This window comes from Physeter macrocephalus, chromosome 20, assembly GCF_002837175.3.
Source record: "Physeter macrocephalus isolate SW-GA chromosome 20, ASM283717v5, whole genome shotgun sequence".
In the NCBI taxonomy this organism is placed as follows: domain Eukaryota; kingdom Metazoa; phylum Chordata; class Mammalia; order Artiodactyla; family Physeteridae; genus Physeter; species Physeter macrocephalus.
In genome coordinates, this window is record NC_041233.1 from 21,391,846 (window position 1) to 21,410,417 (window position 18,572).

An 18,572-nucleotide genomic window follows, 5' to 3' on the forward strand; every position below is an offset into this window, starting at 1 on the left:
AGTACTTTTGAGCAGCATCATTGCGCTTTTCAGGAACGCCTTCCACCCCTCACGGAATGGAAGGGCGGTACAAGTGATTTCTCAGTCCTCCACAGCTCGGGGCGGATAGTTCAGGAACTATCTGTGTACTTTACGAGGCAACGGATATAGTACCCTTTTTTTTTTTTTTTGGTCTCCTCATAGGTGGCAAAGCTTCTGAGTTCTCAAAACTCAGAAGCTGATGGAAAGAAAGGAAGTTGGGTAGAGCTCGAGAATGGTGGCAGAATGCCTCATCCCCGAATTGAGAGAGCACGTCTCTTGGGAGGCCTAAAGAATCAGGGCCTCGGGTAACAGCGCCCCTTCAACTCCTCGGCCTAGTAACCCACCCGCAGAGATGGCCTCCCGCACGGACCTTTTCTTTCCTCCTTTCTTCTTTCCCAGCTGCTCAAACTTCCACTAGAAGTGGAACTGGGTGTGGCAAAAAAGCCCGTCAGCGAACCGCTGGTCAGAGAACCGCCGGTCACGTGACAGACAAGAGGGCGCGGAGGAGCTGGGGAACCTACGTCCGCCCTGGCCCCACCCACTTGACGCCACTCAGTGACCCCACTCCCTCCGCCGTGGGGTGGAGCACGAGGCCCCGCCTCCAAACAGCCTCTCCTCTGAGGGCCAGGCTGACCAGTAGGGAGGGGCGAGAGGCCCGGAGGGGGCCAGTGCTGGGCGAAGGGGAGGAAGGGAAGGGAGGGGTCACGTGCGGCGAGCGGCCCGAAGTCACGTGACGAAGACGCTGGGCGGAGGGATCCGGGGCTGGGAGTTCTCCTGAGGGAAGAGGAGTGAAGTGTGGGGCACGCGGCGGCGGCGATGACAATGGTGAGTGCGCGGCGGCCAGCGAGCTCGCTTGCAGCCCTCGCCCCGGAACGCGCGGCTGGACGGCCAACGGTGGGCCAGATGTCGCGGGAGGTGCTGCGGGGAGCGGTTGGAGGGGGCAGGCGGGCAGGGCGGGGGGCTGGGTTAGGCCTGTTTGGCCGCCGCGGGGTCGGGGACTAGCGGGCTGCACCGCCCCTTCCTGGTCTCGGCGATGCCAGAGCACCTGCGGGTGGCGGCGCGTTCTCCTGGCCACGTCGGAGCCTCTGCCCGCGTTCCTCGATCGGCTGTGGGGGCCCTGGCTGGATACTCGGACCCCGCCTCTGCGGGGGCCCGCCGCCCTCTCCCCTTCCAAGGTAGCCATCCCCTCTGCTCCTCCCGGGCAGCCTCGCTTCCTTTCAGGTGGGGTGACCCAAGAGTCCCCCAGTTCCGGACTCGGGGGGACTTGGTCACTCTCTTCAAGTGTTGATCAGGAGCTTGATAAACTCCGTGATTTTTTTTTTTTTTTAGCCTGCATACGGTTATATTCTGCGATTTCCTGACCCCAGTTCAGCCTTGATGTTGACACTTATAGAATGGGAGAGAAAAAGAGAAGGACGTTGGAGGGGAGGACGTTTTTAATGCAAAAGGCAGTAGTTTCTTGAGCGCTGTTTTAAGCGTTGGGTCTCGTTTCCCTCACCAAGCCATTCTGGAAACTTACCGCTTTGGGATGTTGAAATGGCCTAGGGAGCAGAGGAGGGAGGGAAATCTGAGCACTCTCACCACAGTTAGTGGGAAGCACCAGCGTGGGCACGATGGCGTTTAGCTTTGTGTGTGTTGGCGATCTTCTCTAGATTTGATCTCATTTGGCTCATTTTATGGTAGTATTCATTTACTCGGTTCACTTAGCAAGCTTATGTTGAGCGCCTACTGTGTGCTCTCCTTAATAGTACCTGCTTTCCCAAAGCTCACCCGGTTCCGTAAAAACTGCGTGAGACTTTTGGCTTATAGACCAAGCTAGGTTTATTTTTTTTTTAAAGTTACTTTGAATAAATACATTTTAAGTCAGAAATCGAGTTGTTTTAATTTATAAAAGAAAGTGAGGACAGACATGTTCATTCTTAAACTTGGAACCTTTTTCTCTTTTTTTTTAACAAATAATTACAATACTTAGGTGCTCCCAGGGGCCCTGAGCAAGACTGAAACAGCCCTTGCTCTCTTGTAGCTTGCAGTCCAGAGGGAGATAAACATTTATTTGTGTAATTATTTGTTTAACGTGGAAACAAGTATTACAGTTGTGATAAGAAGGAAGTATTGGGGGACCTTGCCTTGTCAGGGAGTTAAAGAAAGCTTCTTTAGTTGAATATAATTTGCAAAGAAAACTTAAAAGGCCCTCTTATCTTTTGCTTACATTTAAAATTATTACTTTTAATGAGCTTTTGAATTATGTTCAAGAGCAATTTTTATTTTCAAGTTACTCTTGAAACAAACACAATTGTAAAGCTTTATAACACTGAAATGGGCACAAGTGTAATAATATATGTATGAAAATTTGCTGTTTCATTGTTCGTGTATGCCCTAAGTGAATAAATTTTGAGAGCCTCTCCTCTGCCTCACCTTGAGTTGCATTTCTTTACAGCCACTGGATGTAGTGAAATTTCTTCAGTGAGGGCTAAAAAGTTTGTATTTTAACATATACACGTGTAATTTTGCTAGATGGTAATGCTCAGTGTTAGGTTTACAAATTATGTGAAAAATCTTAAATTAACCTAAATTCAGTGATATGTAGTTTAGGCTACGATTGGAAAACTGTGAGAACAATTGCTCTAATATTTAAGTAGTCATATATATTGCCCTCTAGTTATTTAAAGGCCACCTAAGAGTTTGAACCTGTATATTGTCTACTATTGCTGCTGAAAATCCCCTATTTTGAATGCTCACTTGAAGATATCTTTTCTAAAAGAACTTGGTAGTCTTTCTCGTAAAAGATTCCAAAACCGCCTTCTGTAATTTCAGCAGAAGTATATGTTAATATATCCTAACCTTCTTTACAGCTTTTATTCCTTTTCCTTCTTCTGGTCTTCACCATTCTGACCATTTTTTTCCTCTTTATATATCAGAAGTATTATAATTTGATTGTGAATAATTTTAAGAAGATTTTAATTTTGTGACTTTTTGTTTGAAATACAGAAGATGCACATCTTGAAATAAAAACTTTATTTATTTATTTGGCCACACCATGCGGCTTGTGGGATCTTAGTTCCTGACCAGAGATTGAACCCACACCCTCAGCAGTGACAGCGCAGAGTCCTAACCACTGGACCGCCAGGGAAATCCCTTTTTTTTTTTAGAAATAAAAACTCTAGAAGACTTTGGGTAGAGAATCTTTCTTTCAATTCCTTCTAGAAGGAAAACAAGACAAACTTTTTTTTAAGATATTTTTCTCTGTCATCTACATGCACAATTTTCTGGAGGCTTTTACTAAGACTAGTTCATTTTTGATGTGTCCTGGTGTAAAAAACTGGATGTTAACCCAGTGCTAAATTCTCATGGCCTCGTTAACCGTGTTAAAGTGCTGTAGTTTATCATTCAACCTTTTGTTTTTCTGCATATGCTACACTAGGCTTTTTTATTCCTTCTGATCTCTCCCAATCTTCGTGTTTTGATTGTGTTGAAAAGTAAGTCCATTTTTAATTTTTAGTTATGAAATACTTCATGCATACGGTAAATAATAGAGGATAACACATAGTTTTTACATATTTTTAATGCCTAAGACTTAACATTTTTACATATAGTGTCAAAATAATACTTATTGTTTACAATTATTAATTGTTGTTAGTTAATTGTGAGGTTTATGTGACTTTTAAGTCTGTTTTATACCATTTTAATTAGTGGCAATTTTGATTTTGTTATTTTATTTTTGATTATTTGATCTTTTAATATCAACTTTCAAATCCCAGTTCAGCTGTATGTGGGAAAAGTTACCATAATATTTCCTTTCATTTGTGAAACAATTTTTATAGTTTTCAAATCTCGTTTTCCTGCAACCAGCTCTAGGAAGTATTTAGGGGGAATGAGAAAATTAAATTTTATTTTCCTGCTTCTATTTTATAACCCGAATTTTGGACTGTCATCTTCTACCCTTTCATAATTGCTCCTCCCACAGCAGCCCACCCCTTTGCTGGCTCAGTGCTTTGAACATAGTTGATAAATAGTAACTGATTATCAGCTGCTATATATTCTCATATTTGTAACTCTTAGGAGAATGTATACCATTTTGAGCAAGTTTTGAATTTAAAACTTGGGGTGTGAAAGCTAACTAGGAAGGGACAGTGTACATGCCCTATCATTGATGTTTTTCATTCTAAGTTAGTTCAGAATAGTTTTCTAATTAAAATTGTTTGTCATTTATAATATTGCCAGGAAAGATTAAAACATCTTGCCAAAAGGAAAACTTGCTGGTTTTGTCTTTGGAGTATGTCATAAGTACTAATCTGGCAATTCTTTGAGTTGATTTCATGAAATTATAATCCTTTTGTTAATAAAGGATTAATAAAAATAAAGAAGTGGGAATTCCCTGGCGGTCCAGTGGTTAGGACTCCGAGCTTTCACTGCTGAGGGCCTGAGTTCTTTAACTAAGATCCCACAAGCTGCGTGGCACTGCCAAAAAACAAAGAAGCAAGCTCAGAATTTAGGAAAACACTATCTCCTTTGATCATAGTATCACCCTATGACCCACATAGCCTTAGCAGGATTATTAGCTTGTTTGCTGTCCTCCTGAGGACAGAACTGAGCCTTAACGCAAGTTCCTTGCTCTAGATTTTGCTACTGCACCAATACTAACTTCCTGCGGAAGGGCTGGTCTTACCAAACATGCCTAGTTTTAGCTCACTTCTTGTGCGTATTCACAAAATTTACAGAAATTTAATTAGTCTCCTTCATTAGAGCCAGTTTTATTCCAAGGGCTTACACAGTGTAACACATGCTGTTCAGACCTATATAGCAGTAGATTTTACCATAAGTAGTACATTGTAGTAACTCATGAGTAATTGGGATTGTATGAGTTTCATTATAGCAGTATAATGAAAGAACCTCATAGATGTATCACTGAAGGTAACCTTTCAAATCCAGATGTTAGGATTAATTTTTTAGCCACGCGGCATGCATGCGGAACTTCCCCAACCAGAGATTGAACTTGTGTCCCCTGTAGTGGAAGCGGGGAGTCTTAACCACTGGACCACTGGGGTCGTCCTTTTAGATCTTTGGTATATGTTAGTATTTGATTATTTATAGTGGTTACCTGTGGAAATGATTGAAATTATAGCGTGTTTAAATTTGTTTTCTTTTTTGTCTTTTTATTTTATTGTGGTAGAAAACATATAACATAAATATATCCTCAGCAAAATTTTAAGCATACAGTACAGCATTAACTGTATGCATATTGTATGAAATTTTAGTTTTGATGTAGTATTTGATACAAGTTCTTATTTCCTTGTGAATTCATAGATTAACTGCAGGTTATAGGTAATTAAATTTGAATTTAAAAATGTAGTGACTAACAAAACATAATTATGAACATTTTCCTTTTATTTCAGAGTTTTCTTGGAGGATTTTTTGGTCCCATTTGTGAGATCGATGTTGTCCTTAATGATGGGGAAACGAGGAAAATGGCAGAAATGAAAACTGAGGATGGCAAAGTAGAAAAACACTATCTTTTCTATGATGGAGAATCTGTTTCAGGGAAGGTAAATATTTTGTTTGGAGAATTACCTAGTTGTAGAGTATTAGAATTAGTCATGAAAGTGGCTTGTGCTGTATCTAAATTTGAATGATTTTATTAGAGATGGAAAATTTTTTTCAGAAGGTCAGTTAAATCCTTGATTCAGTAGAACATTTATAGGAAAGGTTCTTAAACTGGAAGGGTTACAGGGGCAGAGTCTAAATTAAACTGTGCAAAATTTTGTGTGTTTGTGACTATGTGCATCTGTTTAACTTCAGACAGTTTCTACAGTGGGGCTGTGATCCACTCAAAGTTTGTTTCTCCTTTAACATAAAGTTGAGTTGTGGAGATTGGGGAGAATTCTCTAGTATACCTTTCTAAAAGTTTCTTTCTCATTCTTTATAGCTTTTCTGTCTGTACTACTGTCATTGTGTCTTGTTGATCTCATTTCTTGATACTCTGTAGAGGACTTAAGTACATTTGGAATGTGTCCATGCATGGTCAGATACATTTATGATACCTTCTGTGGTTTAACTGTTTCCTCCTTTTCCTTACCAAGTGATGTATAAGATTATTCTTATACCTTATGGAACATGATTAGTACTCATTAGTTTGTGATACTGAAGAATGGTAATATCCTAGATAAAATCAAGTCATAAAACATTTGAAATAATTTTTCTAAATATAAAATATTAAGAGTTTCTCTCCCCTGCTTGTTAAGGTGATACATACACATGGTAGATAGTTTGGGAAATAAAATAATTATCTATATTCCCATCATATGGAAATAATTCACTGTTAAAATTTGAATGTGTTTCCTCCTAGTCTCTCTGCATTAGTTAATGTATGTATAATATATTAAGCATACCTTTTCCCTATTATTGGATATTTAAGTAGTTTCTACTGTATTTTTCAGACTGCTTGTAGTATATCACCGTATCTTTAGTAATACAGACATGTTTTTAGTAACAAAACTTTAGTACATAAGTTTTTCTCCAGATTTCTGTAGGATAAGATTACTTCCTTAGAATGAATTCCTGGAAGTGAGTTGCTGGACCAGAAGACATGAATATTTGAAGAGTATCAATACATATTAACCTGGAGAATTTGCATTAAATCACATGTTCACTTAATGCCTTGTTTCAGGGTAGTACTGAATATAGTCACTTTTTAATCTTTGCTATTTCTATAGGCAAAAATGATATTATTCTTTGATAGCATTTCTTTGGTTACTAGATAGGTTGAACTTAGGTTTATTAGCTATTTTACTGCATCGTCTATTCTGGTCCTTTGCCAGTTTACTTACTGATGTCTTAGTGTTATATCTGAAATAAATTTTTTGCTTTTCTACTTTACTCTCCCTTTAAAATGATGGGGAGAAAGAGAAGAGGCCTGAAAGAGAGCAGACAAAATCATTAAAAGGATGGAACATGTCAAACGAGTAAAGGAAATAGTGTTGGTTCTGTAAGAAACTGCCAAACTATTTTCCAAAGTAGCACTACCATTTTCAGCAATGAATGAGAGTTCCTGTTGTACCACATTCTAGCTAGCATTTGATAATGTCAGTGTTCTAGATTTTGCCCATTCTAATAGTTTTGTAGTGGTTTCTCATTGTTTTAATTTACAGTTCCCTAATAATATGATGTTGAACATCTTTTCATGTTTATCTTCAAATATATATCTTTTTTGGTGAGGTGCTTGTTCAAATCTTTTGCCTAATTTTCATTCGGGTTGTTTGTTTTCTTCTTATTGAGTTTTAAGAGTTGGAAACAACCCTTTTTGGAAAACAGCCCTTTCTCAGATGTGGCTTCTGCAAATATTTTCTCCCAGTTTATGGCTTGTCGTCTTAACTTCTCATTTTCTCGCTACGTGTGTAAATTTCCATTTCCCTGACATCTAATGAGGTTGAGCGACTGTTCTTATATTTATTGGCTATTTGATGTCCTTTGTGAAATGCCTATTCAGGCTTTGGGTTTTGGTGGGGGGTTTTTTTGGCTCATTTTTATACTTAGTTGACTTTTTTCTTATTGATGTGTAGGATTTTTTTGTTGTTGTTACGTTCTTGATATGTGCTTCTCAATATAGAGTCCTTTGCATATGTATTATAAATATCTTTCTGGCTGGATTTTTCACTATTTTAATGGTGTCTTTGGATGAACAGGAGTTCTTAATTTTAATACTCTACAAATGTTAGTGCTTTTTGTATCCTGCTTAAGACATCTTTGCCTACCATATGGGCATGAAGATGTTCTCCTATTTTTCCTATAATTTAAAACAATTTTACATTTCACATTTAGATCTTCAGTTTTTTGGAATTGATTTTGTCTTTGTGATATAGCAGTCAAGGATACTTGTTTGTTTTTTTTTCCCCACATGGGTATCTTATTAACCCAGGACATTTATTGAAAAAGCCATCCTTTCCCCCACTACACTGCAGCATCACCTTTGTCATCAGCCAGAGGTTGTATGAGTCTGTTTCAACATCTCTGTTCTGTTCCATTGGTTTATTTGTGACATATACTTTCATTTCTTTTTTTTTTTAATTTCTTTTTTTAAAAATAGCTTTATTGAGTTGTAATTCACACACCATAAAATTCACCCTACTAAAGTGTACAGTTCAGAGGTTTTAACTCTATTTGCAGAGCTGTGCAATTGTCACCACTATCTAATTCCATAATGTTTTCATCACCCCAGAAGAAACACCATACCATTAGCAGTAACTCCCTTGGTGCCATAAACTGAATGTTTGTGTCCTTATAAGATTCATGTGTTGAAATCTAATCCCCAGTGTGATGTATTGGGGGGGTGGGGCTGGGGGGGGTTGGGGAGATGATTAGGTCATGAGGGCAGAGCCCTCATGAATGGGATTAGTGTCCTCAGAGAAGTCCCGTGTGCACCTTCTGACATGTGAGGACATAGTGAAAAGACAGCCGTCTGTGAACCAGAAAGCAAGCTCTCCCCGGACACCAAATCTCCTGGCGCTTTGATCTTGAACTTCACAGCCTCCAGAAGTGTAAGCAATAAATTTATGTTGTTTTTAAGCCACCTAGTCTATGGTATTTTGTCATAGCAGCCCGAATGGACTAAGACACCTAGCATCCACTAATCTATAAATGTGCTTTCTTTCTCTATGGATTTGCCTATTCTGGACATTTCATATAAATGGAATCATAAAATATGTGCCCTTTTGTGTTTGGCTTCTTTTACTCAGCATGATGTCTTCAAGGTTTATTCCTTTTTAAAAAAATTTTGGTAAAAAATATATAAAATAATATTTGCCATTTTAACCATTTTTATGTGTATAATTCAGTAGCATTAATCACATTTACATGTTGTGCAATCATCACCACTATTTTGTTTTTATAAATGTATTTTATTTATTTATTTTTGGCTGCATTGGGTCTTCATTGCTGTGCTCGGGCTTTCTCTAGTTGTGGAGAGGAGGGCCTCCTTTTCGATGCGGTGCATGGCCTTCTCATTGCAGCGGCTTCTCTTGTGGCAGAGCGCGGGCTCTAGGGCGCACGGGCTTCAGTAGTTGTAGCATGTGGGCTCAGTAGTTGTGGCTTCTGGACTCTAGAGCGCAGGCTCAGTAGTTGTGGCACACGGGCTTAATTGCTCCGCGGCATGTGGGATCTTCCTGGACCAGGGCTCGAACCTGTGTCCCCTGCATTGGCAGGCAGATTCTCAACCACTGTGCCACCAGGGAAGCCCCCATCACCACTATTTTAAAAATTTGTTCATCACCCCAAACAGAAACTTTGTACCCATCAAGCAATAACTACTCTTTTCCCTTTTCTCCCAGTCCATGGATACCTCTAGCCTACTTTTTTAAAAAATAAGTTTATTTATTTATTTATTTTTGGCTGCGTTGGGTCTTCATTGCTGCTCGCAGGCTTTCTGTAGTTGCGGCGAGGGGGGCTACTCTTTGTTGCGGTGTGTGGGCTTCTTATTGTGGTGGCTTCTCTTGTGGGGCATGGGCTCTAGGTACATGGGCTTCAGTAGTTGTGGCATGCAGGCTCAGTAGTTGTGGCTCACGGGCTCTAGAGTGCAGGCTCAGTAGTTGTGGCACACGGGGTTGCTGCGCAGCATGTGGGATCTTCCCGGACCAGGGCTCAAACCCGTCTCTCCTGCATTGGCAGGCGGATTCTTAACCACTGCTCCACCAGGGAAGTAAGTCCCTCTAGTCTACTTTTTTTCCTATAAATTTGCCTGTTCTGGGCCTGTTCTAAGTGGTCAGATAAGATTTGTCTTTTTGGGTCTGCCTTATTTCATGTAGCATAATGTTTTCAAGGTTCATTCATGTTGTAGCATGTATCAAAACACCATTCTTTTCTATAGCGGAATAATATTTCAGTATATATCTGTGTAGTATATGGATGTACCACACTTCTTCATCCATTCATCAGTTGAGGACATTTCGGTTGAGGATATTTGGGTTTCTATTTGTTGACTGTTATGAATATTGCTGTACATTTGTGTGTTAAGTTTTTGTGTGACTGTGTGTTTTCATTTCTCTGGGGTGTATACTTAGGAATGGAATTGCTGGGTCATACGTTAACTCTATGTTTAACTTTTAAGGGAACTGCCAGGCTTTTCCAGTGCAGCTGCACCATTTTATATTCTCTCCAGCAGTGTATGAGGGTTCCATATTCTTCACATTCTTGGCAGTACTTACTATTGTCTGTATTTTTTATTGCCCTCTTAGTGGGTGAGAAGTGGTCATAATGGTTTTGATTTGCATTTCCCCTAATGATGAATAATATTGAGCATCTTTTCATGTGCTTATTGCTGTTTGTATAACTTCTTTGGAGAAAAGTCTGTACATATCCTTTGACCATTTTTAATTGGGTTATTTGTCTTTTGATTGTTGAGTTGTAAGAGTTCTTTATATACTCTAGATACGAGTCTTTTGTCAGTTATGTTTTGCAAATATTTTCTCTATTTCTGTGAGTTGTCTTTTCACTTTCTTGGTGGTGTTCTTGAAGTACTAAAATTTTCTGTTTGATGATGTCCAGTTTATCTTTTTTAAAATTTCATTTCTCATGCTTTTGGTGTCATCTGAGAAACAGTTGCCTATCCAAGATAATGAAGATTTACACCTATGTTTTCTTCTAAGAGTTTTGTAACTGTAGCTCTTACATTTAGGTCTTTTATCCATTTTGAGTTAATATTTGTATATGGTGCGAGGTAGGGATCCAATTTCATTTTTTTGTATGTTGAGATTGAGTTGTTCCAGCACTATTTGTTGAAAAGAATATTCTTTCCCCATTGAATTGTCTTGGGACTCCTGAAGCATATACTTTTTAAAGTTAAATTTAATTGCCATCTGTCAAAAAAAGCTACAGAGAAGGAAACAAAATTACCCATAAGCATACATTCCAGAAGTAACTCCTGTTAAGAGTTTTTTCTGTAGTTTAAAAAATATAATTGGCATTATACTTGTATACAGTTTGACCATGCTTCCTTCATGTGACATACCATGCACATCTTCCCACATCATTAAATATTCTTTGACCTTATTATTTTTATACTTTAATTATACTCCATCATATGATATACTACAATTTGTTTAATTATTTACTTGTTTTTCTGAGATATTAATTTGGAAGGCAAGTAACTAACTCATCCTGGTCACAGATATGGAAGATATAGAAGCATGAATATTTTAATTATGTAGTTTACAAACAGAAGTAACTGAACTTCGGTTTTTATTGGTCCTTAATTTCTGCTGTCTTTTGAAAACACTATTTGGAAGAAAAGCTTTTAAGAGTCATGCTACCAATATTTTTTATAGTAAAGAATAAACCCGGAAGTATGCTTTTTGGTATGTTAGCTAATCCTTAAATGTTTCAAATTTTGTTTTTAATATGTATGTACTTTATAGATATTTTGTCAAATTAAAATGTATAAAATTAAGGTTTCCATTTGGCACATATGAATTTAGGGATTTTAGATTATATATTTAATTTGAAAAGTACGTAAGATAATCATACTCAAAATTTAAATCTTTAGACATTCTGTTTTTAGGATGAGTAGCAGACTCAGGGCAATAAGCATTGCTTTTAAGGTCAGGAATTATAACAATATATTGTTGGTTATAAAAGGCTGAAAGTGATCTTTAAGATCAGTTCTTGGAATTAGTAATAACCTTACATTAAAATGCTGTTGTAGAATTTTTTAACTATTTGACCTGAAAACATATTTGAATAGTTGAAAGTTTTCCCTTTTATTGAGTCTTTATAGTTCTCCAGCTGTAAAGAAGGATTCCTTACTAACAAAGAAGATGATTTAAGTGTATGTATAAGTAATATGTTCATTACTGATTGTATATGAGTAGGTTTTACCTTCTCTGGCGCTATAAGGTCTAGATAGGATCTAGGTATGTGGTGTCTCAGACTTCAGAAATGAATACCTGAAATATTTATATATTGTATTCATCTGGAAGCAATCTGCGAGTAGGCCCACAAAGGATTGTTAACATCTCTTACAATTTCATGTTTTGGCAGGTAAACATAGCCTTTAAGCAATCTGGAAAGAGGCTAGAGCACCAAGGAATTAGAATTGAATTTGTAGGTCAAATTGGTGAGTTTTAAAATAGTATTACTTTTTTTTTTCTTTGATAACTGAGTTTGAAGAGAGTTTGATTTGGCACTTAGCTTTATGGAAAGAAGGAATTGATTTTGTGTAGTAAAAGAGGATTTATTTTATAAACATTAAATCATGTTTCTTTTAATTGTATTAAATGATATTTGACTAATCCTGCCTTTATTTGTGGTTAAACTTAATTACTAAAAGTGAAAGGAGTTATGTAAGCTACCAGCCTTGAAAAATAATTCAAGTAAATTAGTTTACTCACTGAAATTTCCATCTGCTTACATTTTTCACCAGCTTTATTCACAATTAGCAGTGTCACCTTCATCCTTCACTTTCTAATTAGCCTTGCCATTTGTCTTCCTAACTTAGTGTGTACCTGTAGCCAGACTCACTTGTCAATAGAAAATTCCATGTGAAAGGAAACGTGTAATTTCTTTTTGACTTAGATCAACTTGTGTATGTTTCCATATGTGTATTTCAGAGACATTCTTGATTTAGTAGGAGTTAAACTGTATAAATCTTTTGGTACTTCAGATTCAGAAAAGAGAAAAGAAAATAGGTCCTAGCTTTCTAAGTTTTACTGTACATTTTTAAAGTATCAAAATTGGAATGGGTGGATATTTATTTACATGTCTATTTTGGATGAGATTATATTTAAGGGGCAAATTATAGTAATTAACTGATAGTTGATTTTAGTCTTTTGCATATTATAGTTTTATCAAGGTAATATATTTGCCTAACTAAAGCAAAACAACAAGACAATACATTTTTTGCCTAGAAGGGAGGAAGTTCAAATAATTGCTAGAAATATGTCTGTTAAAACATCTTCATACTGGGCAAACCCTAACTGCATTAAAGGAATGAATTCATTTTTTTATAATAGAAATTTTCATTTTGCTATGCTGCTTGAATTTTTTTATGCCTAAGTGGAGCATAATAGTGAGAAAGATAATGGAATTCAGATCATAGCTCTAGTATTTAAAGTGGAGACAAATCCAACTAATTGTTTTTGTAAAAATTATTTGCTTTGGAAGTAGAAGTTTGGGTTTTAATGAGATGGGTATTAAATATAATTGGTCTTTTTGCTTTTTAAAATTTCTTAGAACTTTTCAATGACAAGAGTAATACTCACGAATTTGTAAACCTAGTGAAAGAACTAGCCTTACCTGGAGAACTGACTCAGAGCAGAAGTTATGATTTTGAATTTATGCAAGTTGAAAAGCCGTATGAATCTTACATCGGTGCCAATGTCCGTTTAAGGTATGAACGTGTATCAGAAACTGTAGACAGAATCAAAACCAGAAAGTAATGACTACTATTGAATGTCTTATTAGAACTTCTAATTATAATTTTGGACTGAAAGACTTAAGATTTTTAAAATTCTGTCAAATATTTTGTTTTTTTCTGGCTAATGCTCATCTGATGTAGTAAGAGCCTTCTGTAGTTTTAGAGAATCCTATTATGAGAAGTTTTAGTCATACAGTTCCCTGTATGAATCGTTCTTAGGTACTTCATTTGTCCTGTAAATGAATTACTCTCTAAATCCATTAGTTTCCCAGTGCATCTCATTTAGTGTATGGTTAAGAAGTGATCTAGGAAAAAAGAAAAAATAAACAAAAAGCAGTGATCTAGAGAGATGTCCTCAAGTAGGCTTGATGATGGTACTTCAAATTGATCTAAAAAGTATGTACACTATTCTTAAAATTGAACTTTGTATTTTTTCCATGGTGGGGGCATTTATTTAAAAATTAAAACTTCATGAAGTAAATGGAGTAAATTGATCCCTAAGGAGTTCCAGCAAGGAGAAAATAGAGTTGCAGTTAATGTTTGCTTATTTAAAACACTGAGATATATCACAGGAGATTTAACTTGTCCTCTCCATTAATTTTGTAGGTATTTCCTTAAAGTGACGATAGTAAGAAGACTGACAGACTTGGTAAAAGAATATGATCTTATTGTTCACCAGCTTGCTACCTATCCTGATGTCAACAATTCTATTAAGATGGAAGTGGGCATTGAAGATTGTCTACACATAGAATTTGAATATAATAAATCAAAGTAAGTACCTTTCACAAACAGATAACATAAATGTTCAGGGAAAATTAAGAAATAAACCTTTTATGTCTTTGTAAATTGGTCAAGGTAAGGATAGAATCAACATTAATCTGATGTTTACAGACCAACAGAATCTCTGAGCTGAAAGAAACTTTAGGAATTTGGTTTTGTTTCTGACTCACTGCAGATGTCTTTCTTATTCTATTCCTGGTAATTGGCCATTTTTTATAGAGGATCTCACCATCTCAGAAGGCACCTAATCCTATATGTCTCAAAAAATTTATCTTCTTGTCTTGAGATCATTTTAGCTGGTCATCTCTTTAAAAATAAGCAAAAATGCTCTTTTTCTGACTACATGAGCAATACATTTTTATTATTAAAAAAATTGACAATGTAGAAAAGTCAAAGGAAGTAAAAATACCACATATTTTCACCATTACTACTTAACCACTATTAAATCCTCTTGTATATCTTTCCATGGGAGGGGGTATATATGTTTATATATGTTGTGCATTTTCAGAATGGGCTCTTATTTTGTTTATTAATGCCTTTTAAAGCTTTATTATGGAAAATTTCAAACATATACTAAAGTATATATCTAAAAATATTAATAATTTCTTAACCTCATCACATACCTAGTTATTGTTCACTTTTCCCTAATTTACTCATAAATGTTTTTTCCCCATATAGTTTGTTCAAATCAGTATCCAAACAAGACTTGCTCAAATCCAGTGGATCCAAACACACTACATTTGGTTTTTTTACTCTTAAATCTCTTTTAATTTATAGGTTTTCTCTTTTATTTATTTTTCATTAAAGTTTGTTGAAGAAATGGATGTTCATTCTTTTATCCCCTTCCTGTGCACTCTTCTGTTACATGATTTTTATTACTTGTCATGTCCCAGTTTATATCACTGAAATTGTGATACACATGCATTCAGGGTCTTAAATTATATTGTTGATAAAATTATTAGATAGTTTAGGACCTAAAACTTGTCACTGGAAGCCTCCCTTCAGACTAACATAACTGCATTAATCAACTCTTGGGATATTATTTTGAGATCCAAACCTAGGAGAAGTTTAAAAAAAAAAAAAAAAGCCCTCTGGGAATTACAGGAATTCCTAGGTTTGCTACCATATTATTTCAAGGTCCCTGGGAAAAGTCTTTGATTAGTAGGTATTACAGTAACAAACCCAATTTATGGAGTCTTTCTTTGTGGCCAGGTGATTTGTTAGCTGCACTATTCTAACACTTGGAGTAATACTGACACTAAATCCATGTGTAGAGTTTTTAATGTTCAAAACATCTTCATACACCAAATAAAAATTTTTAGGCATAAAAATCTTAATTTTCTATGCTTAAGTTCTTTGGAAACTAAGTTAACCTCTACGTAGGGACCAACAATTAATCAGGCTAATTCTTCCCTCTGAGGTGTATCGATGGTCAAGTAAAGTTTGCTTCCTTATTTTTATAGTAAAATGATGAGTACTTTTTTGAAAAAAGAACATTAAACACATGAATAGTCAGAATGGTATTCTTAAATAGTAATTATCCTACAGATATCTAATAAAGCCTTTCAGGACATATTTCACTCTTTTTGTTTGTTTTGTAAACTGATATTTAGTAAGTGACAAATACTCTTTCCCCAAAGGTATCATTTAAAGGATGTGATTGTTGGAAAAATTTACTTCTTATTAGTAAGAATAAAAATCCAACATATGGAGTTACAACTGATTAAAAAAGAGATCACCGGAATTGGTAAGTTGAAGAGTATTTGAACTGAAATTCATTTTAGTTGAAATTTTGAAATCTTAAAATATTGTTTAAAATTAAAATAAATATCCACCTTGGAGACTAACTTTGATACTTAATATTGCTGGCAGTGAGTTACTCATTTATGTTTTAAAAAAATTAATTTTTGAATAGATAATAAATTCACATGGTTCAAAAATAAAGTGTGAACGATTATACAGTAAAAAGTGTCCTATTTATGTACTCCAGCTACTCATAGGTGATATGTTTGTAAGTTTTAAAATCCTTTAAGTATTTATCCATATACGTGCAAGTGCCTCTATATTACGCCCCCCCCTTTTTTTAGTTAAGTGGTTATATACAATACATACTTTAGAGTTCTTTACATATCAATGTGTGGAACACTTCCTCATCTTTCTTACAGTGTTCCATTCAATGGGTGTACTAGCTATTGGTGGACATAACAGGTTGTTTCTAGTCTTTTGCTATTATAAACAATGCTTTAGTTAATAATATCATTTCACATATGTGTTGTTTTGTGTGCAAGATAAAATCTTAGAAGTGGAATTGCTGTTTCCAAGGATATATTCATTTGTAATTTTGATTCATATTATCAGTTTGGCCTCTTTATGGACTGTACCAGTTTGCATTACTACCAGCAATGAATGTAGGAGGGTGCCTCTTTCTCCTTGTATTCTTTTTTTTTTTTTGCGGTACACGGGCCTCTCACTGTTGTGGCCTCTCCCGTTGCGGAGCACAGGCTCCGGACACGCAGGCTCAGCTGCCATGGCTCACGGGCCCAGCCGCTCTGCGGCATGTGGGATCTTCCCGGACCGGGGCACAAACCCATGTCCCCTGCATCGGCAGGCGGACTCTCAACCACTGCGCCACCAGGGAAGCCCCATAACTGCTTTTTAATTTTAATTATTATTATTTTTTTGACCACGCCATGTGGCTTGTGGGATCTTAGTTCTCTGACCAGGGATCAAACCTGTGCCTCCTGCAGCAGAAGTGCAAAGTCCTAACCACTGGACCGTCAGGGAATTTCCTGAGTTTAATTAATATTTAGATTTAGTTTGTTCCCTTTAACTTTGCTGGTTTTCTGCTAAAAAGAATTTTAGGCAACACTTTTTAAGAATTTACAATTGGTAGTCATGATTTTAAATATCTGTAATTTCTTAATCTCCGTTTTTCACCTGCTAATAAAAGTTAAAGTGATTAGGGACTTCCCTGGTGGTGCAGTGGTTAAGAATCCGCCTGCCAATGCTCAGACGTGGGTTCGAGCCCTGGTCCTGGAAGATTCCACATGCCGCAGAGCAACTAAGCCCGTGCGCCACGACTAATGAGCCTGCGTGCCACAACTACTGAAGCCTGCGCGCCTAGAGCCCGCACTCCGCAACAAGAGAAGCCACAGCAATGAGAAGCCCGGGCACCTCAATGAAGAGTAGCCCCTGCTCGCCGCAATTAGAGAAGGCCTGTGTGCAGCAATGAAGAGCCAAGGCAGCCAAAAATAAAATTAATTAATTAATTAATTTAAAAAAAAAAAAACAAAAAACTGTCTATGGTTTAGAGGATAAAAAGACAAGCCACAGACTGGGAAAAAGTATTAAAAAAAAAGTTAAAGTGATTTAAAGGTATTAAAACCAAACTTTAGGTTCCCATTTGTTGTTTAAAAAGAAATTGTTTATTTAAACATTTTTTTCTAGTTATAAAAATTATGTTCGGTTCTGGAAAATTTTAAATAAAAAATAATTTGTACTCATAATCCAGAACAGACCTTAGCCTTTGCGTATTATATATTTACAACATTGGGATCATTACTATATGTTTTAGTGTACCTTTTAAACTTATATCATTGACTGTTTAAAAGAACTGTATGTCACGTATTCACTTTGATGTTATGTCTGTGTTAAAGTTAACAAGAGAAAACATTTTGGGTGTTGCAGAGAAAACTAGCATGTCGGTGCACTGCTATGCATTGCTAGTTTCTATTTTAGCAGATATTAGAAATGATAGAAGGAAGTCTGTGAAGATTATTTCTGAACTGTATACAGTTGACCCTTGAATAACATGAGGTTTGAACTGCATGGGTCCACTTATAGCAGATTTTTTTCAGTAGTAAATATTACACTACTACATGATCTATCTACAGTTGGTTGAATCCACAGATAGGGAGGAACCGTGGATAGGGAGGAGTGGAGGATACAGAGAACGGACTATAAATTATACACAGGTCTTCCTGTGTGTACGGTCAAGCGCCCCAGCCCCTGCAGTTTTTCAAGAGTCTATTGAATTACCTTTGGGAGGAAGGGAGTGAGACCTTCAGTTGGGTGGTAAGTAAGTGTAGATCAAGAAATAGAAAAGAATGATCAACATTTTCACAAAAGGGGAAAGTAAATTAGTACTAAAATAATGTAGTCAGAAAATAGGAAGAAGGTATGACATTTTTTTTCCTTAGATTCCATATATATGTGTTAGCATTCGGTATTTGTCTTTCTCTTTCTTACTTCACTCTGTATGACAGACTCTAGGTCCATCCACCTCACTACAAATAACTCAATTTCGTTTCTTTTTATGGCTGAGTAATATTCCATTGTATATATGTGCCACATCTTTATCCACCATTCATCT

At 36.5% G+C, this 18,572-nt stretch overlaps 1 protein-coding gene across 4 annotated transcripts in view; it reads left to right on the plus strand.

Moving 5' to 3' along the window:
* The first annotated feature begins 736 nt into the window (after positions 1 to 736).
* The window catches only part of VPS26A (VPS26 retromer complex component A), a 24,444-nt gene continuing 6,608 nt past the window's right edge, over positions 737 to 18,572 (plus strand). Inside the window, exons 1-6 of one of the 4 annotated variants that reach the window (XM_028482055.2) lie at positions 737 to 846; positions 5,415 to 5,564; positions 12,046 to 12,121; positions 13,237 to 13,393; positions 14,027 to 14,191; positions 15,841 to 15,947. In XM_028482055.2, the coding sequence (XP_028337856.1) occupies positions 838 to 846; positions 5,415 to 5,564; positions 12,046 to 12,121; positions 13,237 to 13,393; positions 14,027 to 14,191; positions 15,841 to 15,947 (664 nt within the window). In that variant the 5' untranslated portion in view covers positions 737 to 837. Of the gene's footprint in view, positions 847 to 5,414; positions 5,565 to 8,410; positions 8,553 to 12,045; positions 12,122 to 13,236; positions 13,394 to 14,026; positions 14,192 to 15,840; positions 15,948 to 18,572 lie in introns of those variants that run through there. The other 3 variants (XM_028482057.1, XM_055081418.1, XM_028482058.2) reach the window with 3 other exon arrangements.